The sequence below is a fragment of the Oryctolagus cuniculus genome, chromosome 15, assembly GCF_051225735.1.
Source record: "Oryctolagus cuniculus isolate XC-2025 breed Fujian yellow rabbit chromosome 15, ASM5122573v1, whole genome shotgun sequence".
NCBI classification, from domain to species: domain Eukaryota; kingdom Metazoa; phylum Chordata; class Mammalia; order Lagomorpha; family Leporidae; genus Oryctolagus; species Oryctolagus cuniculus.
The window spans coordinates 67,194,216-67,208,936 of NC_142881.1; the positions used below are offsets into that span (position 1 = coordinate 67,194,216).

The 14,721-nt window shown below is 41.5% G+C and overlaps 1 protein-coding gene across 12 annotated transcripts in view; it reads left to right on the forward strand.

The window, feature by feature from the left end:
- Positions 1–14,721, forward strand: part of LRMDA (leucine rich melanocyte differentiation associated) — a 1,125,029-nt gene that overhangs the window by 1,020,553 nt on the left and 89,755 nt on the right. The window contains exon 3 of one of the 12 annotated variants that reach the window (XR_016220982.1): positions 9,656–9,680. The exons of 10 other annotated variants lie outside the window; for them this stretch is intronic. Coding sequence is in view for 1 of the 2 variants with exons in the window: in XM_089313518.1 (XP_089169644.1) it covers positions 9,656–9,876 (221 nt within the window). In the remaining variant the exon portion in view is untranslated. Of the gene's footprint in view, positions 1–9,655; positions 11,022–14,721 lie in introns of those variants that run through there. One more of the 12 variants, XM_089313518.1, reaches the window with a different exon arrangement.

The following is a 14,721-nucleotide window of genomic DNA, read 5'->3' on the forward strand; positions in this document are numbered from 1 at the left end:
TCATTATTACATGACTGGAAATAGGCCAGGTCAAATGATGTCCCCTCAAGCATAACCATCAGAGACAGCTGTGCACTGTCAAGATGGATATTAGACTGTTCAACTTATCATCATTAGTCCCGTAGTCTTAGAATAGGGATGCATTGTAGTTCATATCTGTCATAGTTACCATTTGGAAGTCTCAAAGCCTGTGAGATTATTCACATATTTATTCCTCTGTACTGCATATGCCATCCAACGCCTCCCCTTCATCATGTGTCTGTGACAATATATTGAACAGAAAATCTCCATCACCTGACTCTGACAGAGTGTATTATTTACAGTGGTGTCAAAATGTGTTGCTGATAATTGACTGGGTTCATAATAAACCAACCTCAATCTCTGCTTCTCATATTCCTTCTCACTGGTAAATCCTCCACTTGAGTTCCTTCCATCAGCAGCTTCTTCATTATTTAAAGAGAAAGGGAACACACACCAGACGGTGCAGGAGTTATATTTTAGGCTAATTCTTTTATCTTGTGAAGGTCTCTCCCTCTCTCTGACTTAGGATTTTGCTATGCTAATTAAGGGTAAGGGAAATCAACTCAACCAGACTCAGTTTCCAAACCAAACAGAATATACTTCTCAGTTTTGCCCAACTTTGGGCAAATGACAGTAATGACTAGGAGCTGCCTGGCCAATTGGATTTTTTTTTCCTCATTTTTCTTCTTAGTATCTGAGCAGCCTCAAGAAAACTGCTAGCCCTCTGAGGATTGTAATTGTAACTTCCGTAAAATAGGAATACCAATAAAATTTAAAGCATAGGAGTATTGGGGCTGTGAATCACATAATTCTTATAAAGAACTGAATCCAAACAACCACCAGCATAACCTGGTTAACACAAATAGAAAGCGTTCACCAATAGATAGCCCCCTAAAATCTTCCTACAGCAGAATGGGTTCAGAATTGAGCTCGCGGAGTGGTGGTAGCCGCCGTCTGCTCAGGGAGCAGAGACCTGCACTGTTCAGCCTTCCACTCATCTCTCCAAGCATACCCTTATTGTTGTTTCACTTTCCAAGGCTCTTGAGGCTTCCTGTATGTGGTAACTTCAAAGAGTTAGTGGAAAAATGAAATGAAAAGTTACTTATTTTGGTGCAAAGGATTTTTCAAATCCATGCCTAGTTTTTTCATAGTAAGCATTTCCCATGAACTTTTTGGGGACCCCCCCCCCCCAGACACATGCCATGCCTGGTTTTCACCTAACCGGAAGTAGAGCTTCTGGTTTTTATTGTGTGATACAATAAATCATATGTATTATGTCTTTTTTGTTAAAGATTTATTTATTTCTTTGAAAGACGGAGTTACAGAGGTAGAGACAGAGAGAGGTCCTCCATCCGCTGGTCCACTCCCCAGATGGCCACAATGGCTGGAGCTGTGCCGAGCTGAAGCCAGGAGCCAGGAGCCCCCTCGGGGTCTCCCACGTGGGTGCAGGGGCCCAAGAACTTGGGCCATCCTCTACTGCCTTCCCAGGCCATAGCAGAGAGCTGGATGGGAAGTGGAGCAGCCAGGACTTGAACCAGTGCCCACATGGAATACCAGCACTGCAGGCCAGGGATTTACCCACTGAGCCACAGTGCCAGCCCTGTATTATGTCTTACCAGTAGACTCTGTTGGATTATAAGCCAGCGAAGCCAGAAATGTGGATTCCTGTGCCCCAGCTCAATGAAGTGAGAGTTTCATGGCTCATCTCCAGCTAGTGTGCCCCATCCGTGAGTATTCAGAAACATTTTGGACTATTGTTCACAAATCTCAATGAACAAAGCTTGTTCATGAAAAGTACTGATGCAGATAAGTATCTCTTTTTAATTCATTCCCTCTGGTGAAAAACCCTGCGTCTATATAAATTCTTAAAGATTAATGTGAGAATATTGTGCTGAAAGTATTTCTAGTTTGGCATGTAGAGTAGATTTGTGATTGTTAGCACCATGCCTTGGTCTTGTGGAAGAAAAACACCATTATCTGTTAGTAGAATGCAGTAACAAAAGGAAACAGTGCTTAAGTCTGGTCCCAGTGACAGAGATCTATTGAATATCTATCATGTGCCTTTAATTCTAGCCATTTTACAACTTTTCTCACAATCTTGATTTCTAACAACCTCTCAGAGGCTTAGGCACTTACCTTAAAATGAGAAGGTAGAACTCAATCAAATCTATGACTCTGTTCTCTTTGCAATCAATCGTTCCTGCTTTTTAAAGATCCTTAGAAATATTTCTAAAATCTCATTTGCTGAGCTTCCAAGGTAAGCCTTTTGTAATGAGTGAGCTCTTTGGTATTTAGTTGTCATCTAGATAGAGCATTTTTGTTTCTGGAGGGAGATGCGATCATCCTGCCTTTATTATGATTTCACTTTTCTTTTTTCCTTTAGAGTTTTACTTCATTTATTTGAAAAGCACAGTTACAGAGATAAAGATCCACAGAGAGAAATACATCTTTCATCTGCTGGTTTACTCCCCAAATGGTCTGAATGGCCAGGGCTGGGCCAGGCAGAAGCCAGGATCCTGGAACTCCATCTGGGTCTCCCACGTAGGTGGCAGGGGCCAAGTACTTGGGTCATCATTGTCTGCTTTCCCAGGTGCATTCGCAGGGAGATGGATTGGAAGTGGAGAATCTGGGACTCAAACCAGCGCTCCCATTTGGGATGCTGGCATCTCATGGGGTAGCTTAACGCACTGCAACACAATGATGGCCCCTTTGTGATTTCACTTCCTTTATTTGGGAAGACACAAGTGAAAGATTTGCCCTACTTGGGTCTCATAAAATGGTTCAGTTTTAGAGTGTGCAAAAATCCCAAACAGTGAGTTAATCTAATGGATTGATGCAGCAGATGAAGAAATAGAAAGCACGGCTAACAACTACTCAGCTGGGATTTCCACCCCTAGTCCAGTGTTCCTTCTTAAGCACCATGCTGCCTTCTGCCTAGAATCATGAAAGGCATAAGCTTCCATGAAGCTCAGTTTCACTCACTCAAGGCAAATGATCAAGTGTGGTTGCAGGCGCTCAACTGGCCAGTCCGTAGTTGTTGGTCTTTCTGTTTTGCATTCTTCTGTAAATGCTATTTCTGCACTGCTTCCGGCTCAAGTTAAAATGCTCCTTCTCCCCTTGAGCATCCAGGGCCGGCCCCCCACTCCTGCATCACATATCTGAGTGATACCCAGATAATCTGAAAGGGAGTTTGGCTCTTGTCTAGAATTTGCAGTCTTTGCTGGGCACTTTGCTGACTCTATCATACTTGTGAGCTTTCTAGAGTTCTGGGATGGCAAACATACAGGCCACGGTATTTGTAACAGCTAGTATTGTATTGAGAAAAATTAAGAGGACTTAACAGATTAAACTATCTTCAGTATCACTTTGCTGGCCATCAGTACAGGGTAGTGTAGAGCTTAAAGTGTTTTGTGCGCATTTATGTTTGAGCCACAACTGCATTCCTTCTAGACGTGGCAGGTGGAATTGTTCATAAACCTATCACTTTCAGCCATCTGGAGTTTAGCCTGCCATGGGTGATAGGGTAATAGTTTGGCATGTTAGAAGCTGAAAACCACTTTAGCCAGAGTATCTGAAATCTTCAGGAATAGACATGTGAGTGTTTCTGTGAGAACTTGGACATTAAAGTGAATATTACATTTTTGGGTTTATGTTGGCTTTTGTCTCTTGGTTTTTTATTTCATTGAGCATCTTTCTAAGTCATGGATGTTAATAATCTACAAAGCACAGGAAAGTAAATGAGTTGAGTTAAGCTTGACCCTAGGGAATGCAGGATAAATCCTATTGTGTGTTAAGAAAGCCCTGTCTACAATAGGCCTTGGTAGGATGACTTAAATCAGAGAGCTGTTGTTGAGGATGGTTGCGGAGGTATTTGACTTGGGTGACTAGAAGCCCAAGGGGAAGGCTGAGTGAATGGGCCCCAGATGCACTTGTTGGTATCCAATGTGACTATAGAAAGGGCAGTCTCAGCATCTCAGGCCTCTGGTTCCCACTGCCTGAAACCAGTGCTTTGTCCGGCACTTGTCTCGGCAGAGTGTTTGCCTTTGCTTTCCTCTCCTCTGTGACAGTAGAGGCCCTGAAAAGGCAGTGGAGGAGAAGATCGCTATGTGGCAGTGGTCACTTTCTTCTAATCTGAACCTCATGGAAGGCCCCTGCCGCCTCGCCGGACAGCCTCTTTCATCTCTTGATTCCGAGGTGTGTCTCCAGGTCAGCCCGGCGGGTAAGTGCACAGTGCCTACTCAGCTGAAAGAGCAAGTTTCCCTAGTTGATGGGGGAGTCACAGGAGCTGCAGTGGAAGTGGGAAGTGGGAGCTGGGCTTGAGCTTTTGTCTGGATTTAGCACGGATGTGCAAAGGTGACTGTTGTCATGGAGTGAGAGAATTTGTGGATCAACCCCATTTGCTTGCTTTCAAAGTGCAGCAGTAGCTTGTGACACCTGAGGGCTGCAGTTAAGCTTGTTTAGGAACCCCTTCTCTTCCCTCTGTTTGCCCCCAGAGAACCTATATTCTGATGATATGGCTGCACACCTAGCCACCCCTGGACTAGGGTACTGTCAGAACTCGGTCTACTACGTGTTGAAGGAGAACGCATGAGCCTATTAGATTCCACTTGGAATCTAAGATGGTGAACAATATTATCCAAAGGCCAAACTCTGTAAAATGTTTACACCAGGAAGGAGAAAGGGAAAATTTTAAAAGTTTGAATTGGTCTTGTGTACATGTGTATGCACAGAGACCCTTTACAAAGGTCATGGGAACAGGCTTAAAAGACAAGTGTGTTCCAGCACAAAACCTTACTGAGATCCATGTGTAGGACTTTTTGTAATATATGTTTGCTTGAATTTGTTGAAGGCCATTCTAGGTGTGAATTTCAAAAAGACTTGTACCAAAATAAACTTATCTTTTAATTCCATTTCCCATGAACTTTTTGATGGACCCTTGAATATCTGTACTTGTTTTTAGGACGTGTAAAATATTGACTTGTGTACTCCCATTTTGTGTGTGTGTGTGTATGTTGTGTGTCTATGAAGGACTCTGCACTGTGCTGTGGGGGTGGATGTGGTGGTATAAGCCCCCTTCTCCAGGAATCTGGGCAGTATGTGGTATCATAAGCCATTTAGTAGGTGGGCGTTGCGGCACAGCCACTTACGGCACAGCTTGAGAGACCTGCATCCCCTAGTGAAGTCTCTGGAATTGAGTCCTGGCTCCACTACCCATCTAGCTTCCTGCTAATGCTCAGCCCTAGGGGTCAGCAGATGATGGCCCAAGTACTTTGGTCCCTGCCACCCACGTTAGAGACCTGGATTGGAAGTCTGGCTTAGGCCTGGCCCGGCTCTGTCTGTTGCAGACATTTCGGGGAATGACACAGCAGACAGAAGATCTGTTTGTTTGCCTCTGTCTCCCCCTGCATTAATAAACTTAAATAAAATAAAGCCATAGTCACATGGGATGCCTCCCTTTTTCTGTGGTTTGGTGGTTGCTGGAGGAGAGTTTGCTCCTGAAATTTTGGGAGAGAACAGAGGCTGGGACCGAATGGTAGCTGTGCTCTGTTTCTTCTTTTTCCTGAAAGGCAGTGATAACACTGTTGGGTGTTGCACCTGCTTTTAGAGAAGGACCAGTCTGGTCACCCATTGCCTGTGGTAGCCAGGAAGAGCAGATTGTGCTTGTGAGGTGTGGACATTCCTGGTGGCTCTGACTCCGTGCCGGGCTCGGGCATGCGTGCTCCCGACCCTGCAGGTGCAGGTCATCATGGCTGTGTATTTGTCTCTTCCCCAAACTCAGGACACATGCACAGCAGTAAATTCTTCATTTGCCAGAGTTAATCACAGCCAGGCTGTCGCTCCTATCATTCCAACTGCCCTTTGGGAAAGCCTTGAAAATATAGAAGGGATTTGTTCTCCAGGAAATAAGTTCAACACACCAGATCAGTGAGACTACACAGAGGGAGAGCTTGGAGGCAGGGTCCCTCCTTGGGTAATATCTTATTCTGTTCCTGCTAAGCATCAAATTTAAGACTCTTTACCTCCCCACCAACAGACTGGTCACGGCTTGGAGCAGAGGGAAGTGGTGAAAAGGCCTTGTTGGTTTATTTCCTCATTCAATATTTTCTAAAATAAAACTGTACAGAAGAAAATGTAATAAATGTTATTCATGTTCCCACAACGAGATATAAAAAGGGGCTAACATTTTTTATCATACCGACTTCAGATAATTTTTATTACATTAAGAAATAAAATATTGAGAAATAAATGAAGTTGGTTACAGTCCTCTCCGTAGCCCCATCCCCCCCGACATTGGTGCCTCCAAACAGATACTGTCATGTATTTTGAAGGCCTAACAGTGATACTAAATATCCTTTCACTACAGAGGTATTTTCACAACCATAAACCATATGGAACACTTTTTTTTTTTAATTTGACAGGTAGAGTTGTAGACAGAGAGACAGAGAGAAAGATCTTCCTTCCATTGGTTCACCCCCCAAATGGCTGCTAAGGCCAGCGCTGTGCCAATCCAAAGCCAGGAGCCAGGTGCTTTTTCCTGGTCTCCCATGCGGGTGCAGGGCCCAAGGACTTGGGCCATCCTCCACTGCTCTCCTGGGCCACAGCAGAGAGCTGGACTGGAAGAGGAGCAACTGGGACTAGAACCTGGCACCAATGGAACACTGTTTTAATACCTTTAAAACTTTTTATAAAACATGAGGCCTTTTTAGAATTTGTTTTCCTTCAGTCAGCTTTGTGGTTTTTTAAAGATTTTTTTATTTTAAAGGCAGAGTGACATGGAGAGGGAAAGACAGGGAGAGAAAAGAAGAGAGCTGGCATATGCTGTTTTATTTCCCAGGTGCCTGCAGTAGCCAGGGCTGGGCCAGGATGAAGCCAGGAGCCAGAAATTCCTTTCTGTTCTCCCACCTGGGTAGCAGGGACCCGAGTCCTCGGGCTGTCTAATGCTGCTTTCTTGTGACTGGGAAGCAGATCCCAAGCAGAGCAGCTGAGACTCGAACCGGCATTCTGTTAGGGGATGACACTATTGCAAGTTGGAGCCTTAACCCGCTGTACTGCAGTACTGGCCCCAGCTTGTGTTCTTGAGAACTTCCCATGATTCTGCATATACACAGTGTTCATTCATTTTTTTTTTTATTTGACAGAGTTAGACAGTGAGAGAGAAAGAGAGAAAGGTCTTCCTTCCTTTGGTTCACCCCCCGCAAATGGCCGCTATAGCCGGCACTGCACTGATCCGAAGCCAGGAGCCAGGTGCTTTTCCTGGTGTCCCACGCAGGTGCAGGCACCCAAGAACTTGGGCCATGCTCCACTGCCCTCTCAGGCCACAGCAGAGAGCTGGACTGGAAGAGGAGCAACTGGTACTAGAACCCGGCGCCTATATGGGATGCCGGTGCCGCAAGCGGAGGATTAACCAAGTGAGCCATGGCACCAGCCCCGCATTCATTCATTTTAACACACAGAAATAATGCACTTATGTCTCCACTCCTGTACAGTTGGTCGTTGATAGATTTTTGCCACTCTGAGTACAACTGCAGCTCACAGCTGTGTATATCCAACCCATGACATAGGTACATGAGGGTTTTTGGCTTGTTTTTGGTTTTGAAGGCCATATACCTAAAACTGGCTTGCTTTCTCTTACTACCTGTTTCCTAATCACTTTCTGAAACTGCTGCAGTAATTTCCAATCCAAAGAGTTTTTGCGAGTTCTTTTTTCCTTCCATCTTTTCTAACACGTTGTGAATCCAGGCTTTGTTATGTTTTTACCTGTGTATTATTTTCACTTTATTGTATTTTCTTTGTTCTTGATTTAGTGTTAGAAGGTTGCATATTTTCATTACTTTTTTGAAAGGTTTACTTTTACTGATTTTTTATTTTCCCACTTATGAATTTTAGCTCTTCTAAGTTCTGTGGGTTTACTCAGTTCTTGTATCTTCTTGATTTGTGGTTTAGCTTATTTACTTTCAAACTTCTCAGCTTAAAATGAATTCATTTCTACCTACAGATTTCTCTGGAAGTACTGTTTTATCTGTGTCACAACAGTTTTGCTGCTAACTCCTAAATATTCAAAGTTTAAATATTTTGTAATTTCCATTAGAATTTACTCTGTGATCCATAAATATTTTGAGTTTGCCTTTTTGTCTCTCAGTTATATAATTTTCTTGGCTTTTTGATTTTTTTTATTTAATTGCATGTTATCCTAAACATGATCTATTTGATAATTGATTCTTAAAAAATCTTAGAGTTCACTTGTATCCTAGCATGTGGTATATGTTTGTAAGCATATGATTTACATTTTTAAAAATTTTCTTCAAATCCCACACTTGTTTCTTCCACAGTTTTCCTCATCACAAAAAATGACAGCACTTTTTTGCTGCTTTTTTTGTCACTAAGGCCAAAAATCTCAGAACCTTCTTTGATTCCTCACTGTTCATGACACAGGTACACAGTTTATCAGTGTATCCAGTTGGTCCTGCCATTACTCAGAGCCTGACTGTGGCCATTGGAACCACGTCCGTCATTGGTGCCACAGCCATGGTTGATTCTGTAGAAGCCCCTGCTTCCCCGTAGGTAAACACTTCTACCCTTATTCAGAGCAGCCGAATGGTACTTGAAGTGCAGAAGTTGCGTGCTGGCACGTCCCTGCTCACAACCCTCAGAAGGCTTCCCATTTCTTCCACAGTGCAAGCCGCAGTCTGTGCCATGGCCTTCCCGTTGCCTCGTGGTGGGTGGTGGCGTTCTGTTCTCTCGCTGAATCCGTCTTAGGATCCTGTCTTCTCTCTGGGTCATGAGCTGATGCCCCAAGGCCTTAGCACTTAGTGTGGATCGCTTACGTCACTCAGGCCTATTTGCAAAGGACTTGTTAACAGAAATGCCCTTCCTGACTATGCTGTGTAGAACAGCACGTCCCAAACACCTCCTTCTTACCTGGCTTGTTTTCATCATAGCCATCTGTCTGTCTTCCCTAGCTAGAAGGTGAACTCCATGGCAGTAGGAATGTTGGCACTTTGATTCACTGCTCTACTGTAGGACCTAGCGGATTAGGGAGCAGCACTTGAATGAGGGGGTAGGAGAGGGTGTGAGTTCTGTGGAGACCTCATATGTCAGTCTCACTAACTGTACTGCTTAATGCTCCAGATTAAAGTTTTTCCTCAATTACAAAAAAAAAAAAAAAAACCTTTTTAATTCTATTTTTCATGAACTTTTAAAAGCTTGTTTATTTACTTACTTGAGAGGGAGGCTGTCAAAAAGTGAGAACTATCATCTACTCTTTCACTTCCCAAATGTCCACACAATGATCAGAACCAGCCTGGCCTGAAGTGGGAATCCAGAAGCTCAATGCAAGTCTCCTATGTGGGCGGCGAGAGCCCAGTGACTTGAGCCATCCTCACTGCTTCCCAGGCTCTGCTTAGCAAGAATCTGGATTCAGGAGCCAGAGCCAGGCATTAAACCTAGGCACCCTGAAGTAGGATGTGGCCATCTCAACTCTCAAGCCAAGCACACACCCCGTTCCGAATGTTTGGTAGCCATCTATATGTTTCCCACTAAGGTGTTTTACTAAATTAAACTTGCAACAGTTCAAAATCCAATGGATGAACACAGAGTCTTGTGAAAAATCAGCTATTTACGCTCAACTCTCTAGGTGCCAACAATCCATATGATGACTTCGAGGGGCCGGACTATTGCAGCCAAAGAAATGGCAGCTTGAAGCGGCAAGGAGAAGAACCATTTGGAAATCTCATACTCACTTTTTCATGCTTTGGCTGGGAAGTGACACATGCTACCTCCACTCACAGCCCTGTGGCCAGATACGTGTTGTACTGTGCACTGGTATACATTTGTCTTTATTCATTATGCTCATAAGTTGGTGTGTGCCATAAGTTTCAGAACTTAGGATTTTCTTCAATTGTTGCAAAATTCTCCATAGCTACCTCTTTAAAGTGCTTCACAGTTTTCCCTCTGTCTCTTAATTCTGAAAATCCATTTATATCCAAGAGGTTCCCTCCCTCTATCCCTCCCTCAACTCTTCATGCTGCACTGGAATCATTTCCTCAGTACTGTCTTCCACATTACCAATTTCCTCTTTACCCATGGGAACTCTTAATTGCATCTGAAGAGTTTTGAAATTTCCATTACATTATTTCTACCTTCTAGTTTCTAACTGATTATATTATTAGTAACTTTTCTCAGTTTCTAGGTATATCTTTTGGTTTAATGCTGTTTTGTTTAAAAGGATATTTTCTCTTACTTTACGCTTTATTTTTTGCTTTTATTTAATAAATATAAATTTTATAGGTACAGCTTTTGGATTATAGCGATTCTTCCCCCCATAACCACTCTCCTACCCACAAACCATCCCATCTCCTATTCCCTCTTCCATCCCATTCTTCATTAAAATTCATTTTTAATTATCTTTATATACAGAAGGTCAACTTAGTATATACTAAGTAAAGATTTTGACAGTTTGCATCCTGTCAGACACATAAAGTATAAAGTACTGTTTGAAGACTAGTTTTACCATTAATTCGCAGTAACTCATTAAGGACAGAGGTCCCACATCTTTAAACATTTGAAGGTTTTCTGAGATTCTTGTATGCATCTTGTTCAAGAGTCAGATCATCCTGATTGTTGATGTTGTTGTTGGATATCTTTTTGTTTTGTTTTGTTTTTACTGTTTTTTTTTTTCAAAGATTTATTTTGTTGATTTGGAAGACAGAGTTACAGAGAGAGGTAGAGACAGGGAGAAGGGTCTTCCATCAGCTGGTTCACTCCCCAGATGGCCACAACAGCCGGAGCTGTGCCGATCTGAAGTCAGGAGCCAGGAGCTTCCTCTGGGTCTCCCATGTGAGTGCCAGGGCCCATGCACTTGGGCCATCCTCCACTGCCTTCCTGGGCCACAGCAGAGAGCTGGACTGGAAGAGGAGCAGCTGAGACTAGAACTGGTGCCCATATGGGAGGCCGGTGCTTCAGGCCAGGGCTTTAGCCTGCTGTGCCACAGCGCCAGCCCCTCTTACTGGTTTTGAATTTCAGGTTGTGACTTGTAGAGTGAAAATTGTCTTCAGAAAATTTAACTATCTAGCATGCTTCTGCAGATTTGTGGTAGCTTCCAGGTGACTGAGCATCTTAGGCCAGAAATAGGTTCTGCATTACTGGATGGGATTGCTGTCCTGGTGCACCATGAGATACCTGCAGATCCAGCACTCAGGAGCTTGTCACAGGTCTGATCTGTGTGCCTTTCTCTGTTCTTTCTGTCTCACATGTCCGTAGTGACAGAATCCACAGCCCAGTGCATTCTCGGTTCTTTTTCTCCAAGGTTGGAAAACCGTACCAGCTGGACACTTCATTTTATGGATCTGGTTTGTGACCATGACTCAGCATTCAATCCTTGATAGAACTTCTTGTTGTCTTTGTCCGTTTCTAACCTGCAGTTCATCATAGTTCTAGCATTTTTTCCCTCCTGTCTACTTCATTGCTTTTCTGGTATTCATGGATAACTTGCCTTGGCTATGGAAATGCCTGTTAAGTTTTGAAATTTCAGCTAGAATTCCATTTTGTGGTCCAACAAGGAAGAGGTATTGAGTACATCAGTTCATAGTGCCATTTTAGACTGAAATCTTTTATTTTAAAGAGTTAATTTTGATTGTAAATGAATACATGCTCATTACCATAGGCTTGGAAATTGTTGAAAACATAATGAAAATATTTAACCAAAAATACAACTATACAAAAATAATTACGGTTAACCTATCAATGTGTTATCTGAATTTTGGTTTTTCACTAAATAGGATTTACACTATATGAGTATACTGAGTTTTATATCCTTCTCCTTTATAACAGACATTATAGGGTGGATTTACCATGCCATTAAATAATCTTCAGAAGCAATTTTTTTAAATAGCTCCTTAATGTCCTAACATATGGAGGTACTATAAAAACATAAATCACTCAAATTTTTTAATATCTCTCTTAGCATAAATTAACATGTAATTACTGAGTAAAAGGCTATGAATATTTTTAAGGCACTTGATACACAATGAGACATTTCTATCCAAATATGGTATTTCCAATTTATATGCCAACAGTAGCATAACCATTCTCTAGCCAGCACTAAGTGATTTCTCCAACCATCCCAGTTGGATAGATGAAGAAATACCATTTATATGTTTGTGCTGTTGGAACTACTTGTATCTGTTCTGTTATTCCTTAATTTATAATGTTTAAATTCTGTTTTTACCTCTTAATAAAATTCTAGGCCCCTCTCTTTGTCATTTGCTTAGAGAATAGTTTTAGTATCTTTTTTTGTTTTTCATAATTTTGTTTGTATATATTTTCCCATCTTCAGCCCTTTGTTCTGCATATTTCTTTATTTTATGGCTCCTTAGGCTGATTGCTTAATTAATTTTAATTTTCTCCATCTATTCACAGCCTTGCATGCTGTATTACTGTTTTGTCCATATTCTGTAAGCTTACACATGAATATACTTCTCATCATTATTTCTGAAGTGGGTTGTAATTGATTTTCATTTACTCTTTTAATAGGGAATTTCAGTTTTTGCTTAAATTTTTGATACTAGTTTTATTTCATTGAAGTTTCAGAGTACAGTTTTCTTTCAAAAATGTTATCAAGTATACTGAATGGATTGACAAATTTTGAAATGCCTCATGGGCATTTAAAAAGAACCTGTATTTCTTCTTGAAGATTTTAAGGACATACATGTATATGTTAGTTTATGTACTTTTTCACATAAATACAGTTTTCATTTCTTTTAAAATTTGTTTAATCTCTTAGGAGCCGAGAATGGTCTGCTGTTTCTCAATTCATTATTTCTGGTTTTCTTGCTGTGTATATTCTGGTGTGTGATGATTATGTCATCCCTGACATAGAAAAGTTATCTCTCTTATATGTCTTCATTGCAGTGATTCCTTTTATCAGCACAAAATTCTATCTTCTGAGGTTATTGCTTTCTGCCACGCGTGTTATTGCTTGTCGCTCCCCCTCTTCGTGGAGGAACGACACAGGACCCTGCACTGTTCTTTTGTCTGCTCGGCCCTCCCCGGGTTTGCTGCTGGTTCTTCCCGGGTTGGCTACCGACCCTTCCACCTCCGTGGAAGGGCGGTTCCCCCTGCCACTTTCCCCACTTCCGCGGGGGAGCGGCACACCGCCGGCCGGCTCTCTCGGGGGCTGCTCAGGTGTTCCTTCAGATGGATGTTCCTGGTGCATGTTGTCTCTCTCCTCCTTTATAGTCCTCTTCCACCAATCCCAACTCTGCTACCCACACGCCGAGTATGCTGCTCTCCTCCAATCAGGAGCAGGATCAGCTCCTGCAGGTCATCACTCAAGTTGGCGAGAGGCAGCTGTGTAGAAGTTGTTACTCCCTTCTCAGCGCCATATTGTGGGAAAGCAGATGCATAGAATAAGTCTTAATTCCAGTAACAGTCTAGTCCGAGTTGCTCCCCACAATTGCTGTTACTGCTTTGTACGACACTTTGTCCTGTATCATTATTTCAATTTTAACAATATTTTATGTTTTTAAAAGTATTATTGACAATTTGGATATATTTGATTTTCTAATATGAATTACTGGAAAAATTCACAGCATTTCCATTTAAGGCCAAAACACATATTTAGACTTAATTTGATCGCCTTGTATAATGCTATTCTTTTTGTTTCATTCTAAACTTTGTTCAGTCCTATGTGAAAGCATGTAAAATAGAACTTTTAAAATCAAGTTTACTAGTGATAATCCATTTGTTTATCAAATGCGTATTAAAACTGTATTCCTCTATAAAATTGAAGAACATGTTCCTAATGAGAAATTTTAATTATCTGGGTTTACTCTGACTTTTCATTTTTCTGTATTAATCAGTTGTAATGTTTTTTAATCTGGCATTATGGTGTTAATTTTTTATGATAAAGTTGTGATTTTTTTTGTCATAGACAGCCTTTGGATTTACTTTGTACCCATTTTACAATTCTTCGTTTTTGATCCTAAGAAATTAATTGGTTTCAGAGTTCTTTTGCAGTCTTGAATTCTTGATTTCTTTCTTATTACTGGTTGACAGGTATTCATTTTGTATGTGTGTGCCTTCTCAGGAAAGGAATAAGAATCAGTAATCTTTTATGATTTTAAGTTTAGCAAAATCTCTTCAACTTCCATATAAATGTTTCAGGTTACAAACTTTTCCAATCACTCCTCTGCAAAAATTGTTTCATTGTTTTCTGACATCTGCTTTTGCAAAGAAGGATGAAGACAGTCTTATTTTTGCTACTTTACCAGTAATTTTTTGTTCCTCTCAATTTTTCAGAGAATTTTAGACTTGCCCAGTGGTCTCAATAGATTTCAAACAAAATGAAAATTCCCTAGTATTTCTAGTCATTGAAAAGTTTGTTTTTATTTAATTCCCGTGAAGCTCAAATTTTACTTATCATCCTCAGAAGTGTTGCAGGATGCTTCAAAAGTTTATGGAAAATGGTATTGTGGGAAAAAAACTGAGCGTGGACTTCAAATGTTTTTGCACCAAAATTTGTCTTAATTTTATTTTTCCATGAACTTTTGAAGTACACTCCTGGTAGACATATCTGTCTTTCTCTGTGGATATTTCTACTTAACTGAATCTTTGATGACGAATCCTGCCGCTGTGCCTTCTGTCTCAGTAACACTCCTCTCCAGTTAGATCCAAATTGTCTTCAGTATGAGTCATCTTCTG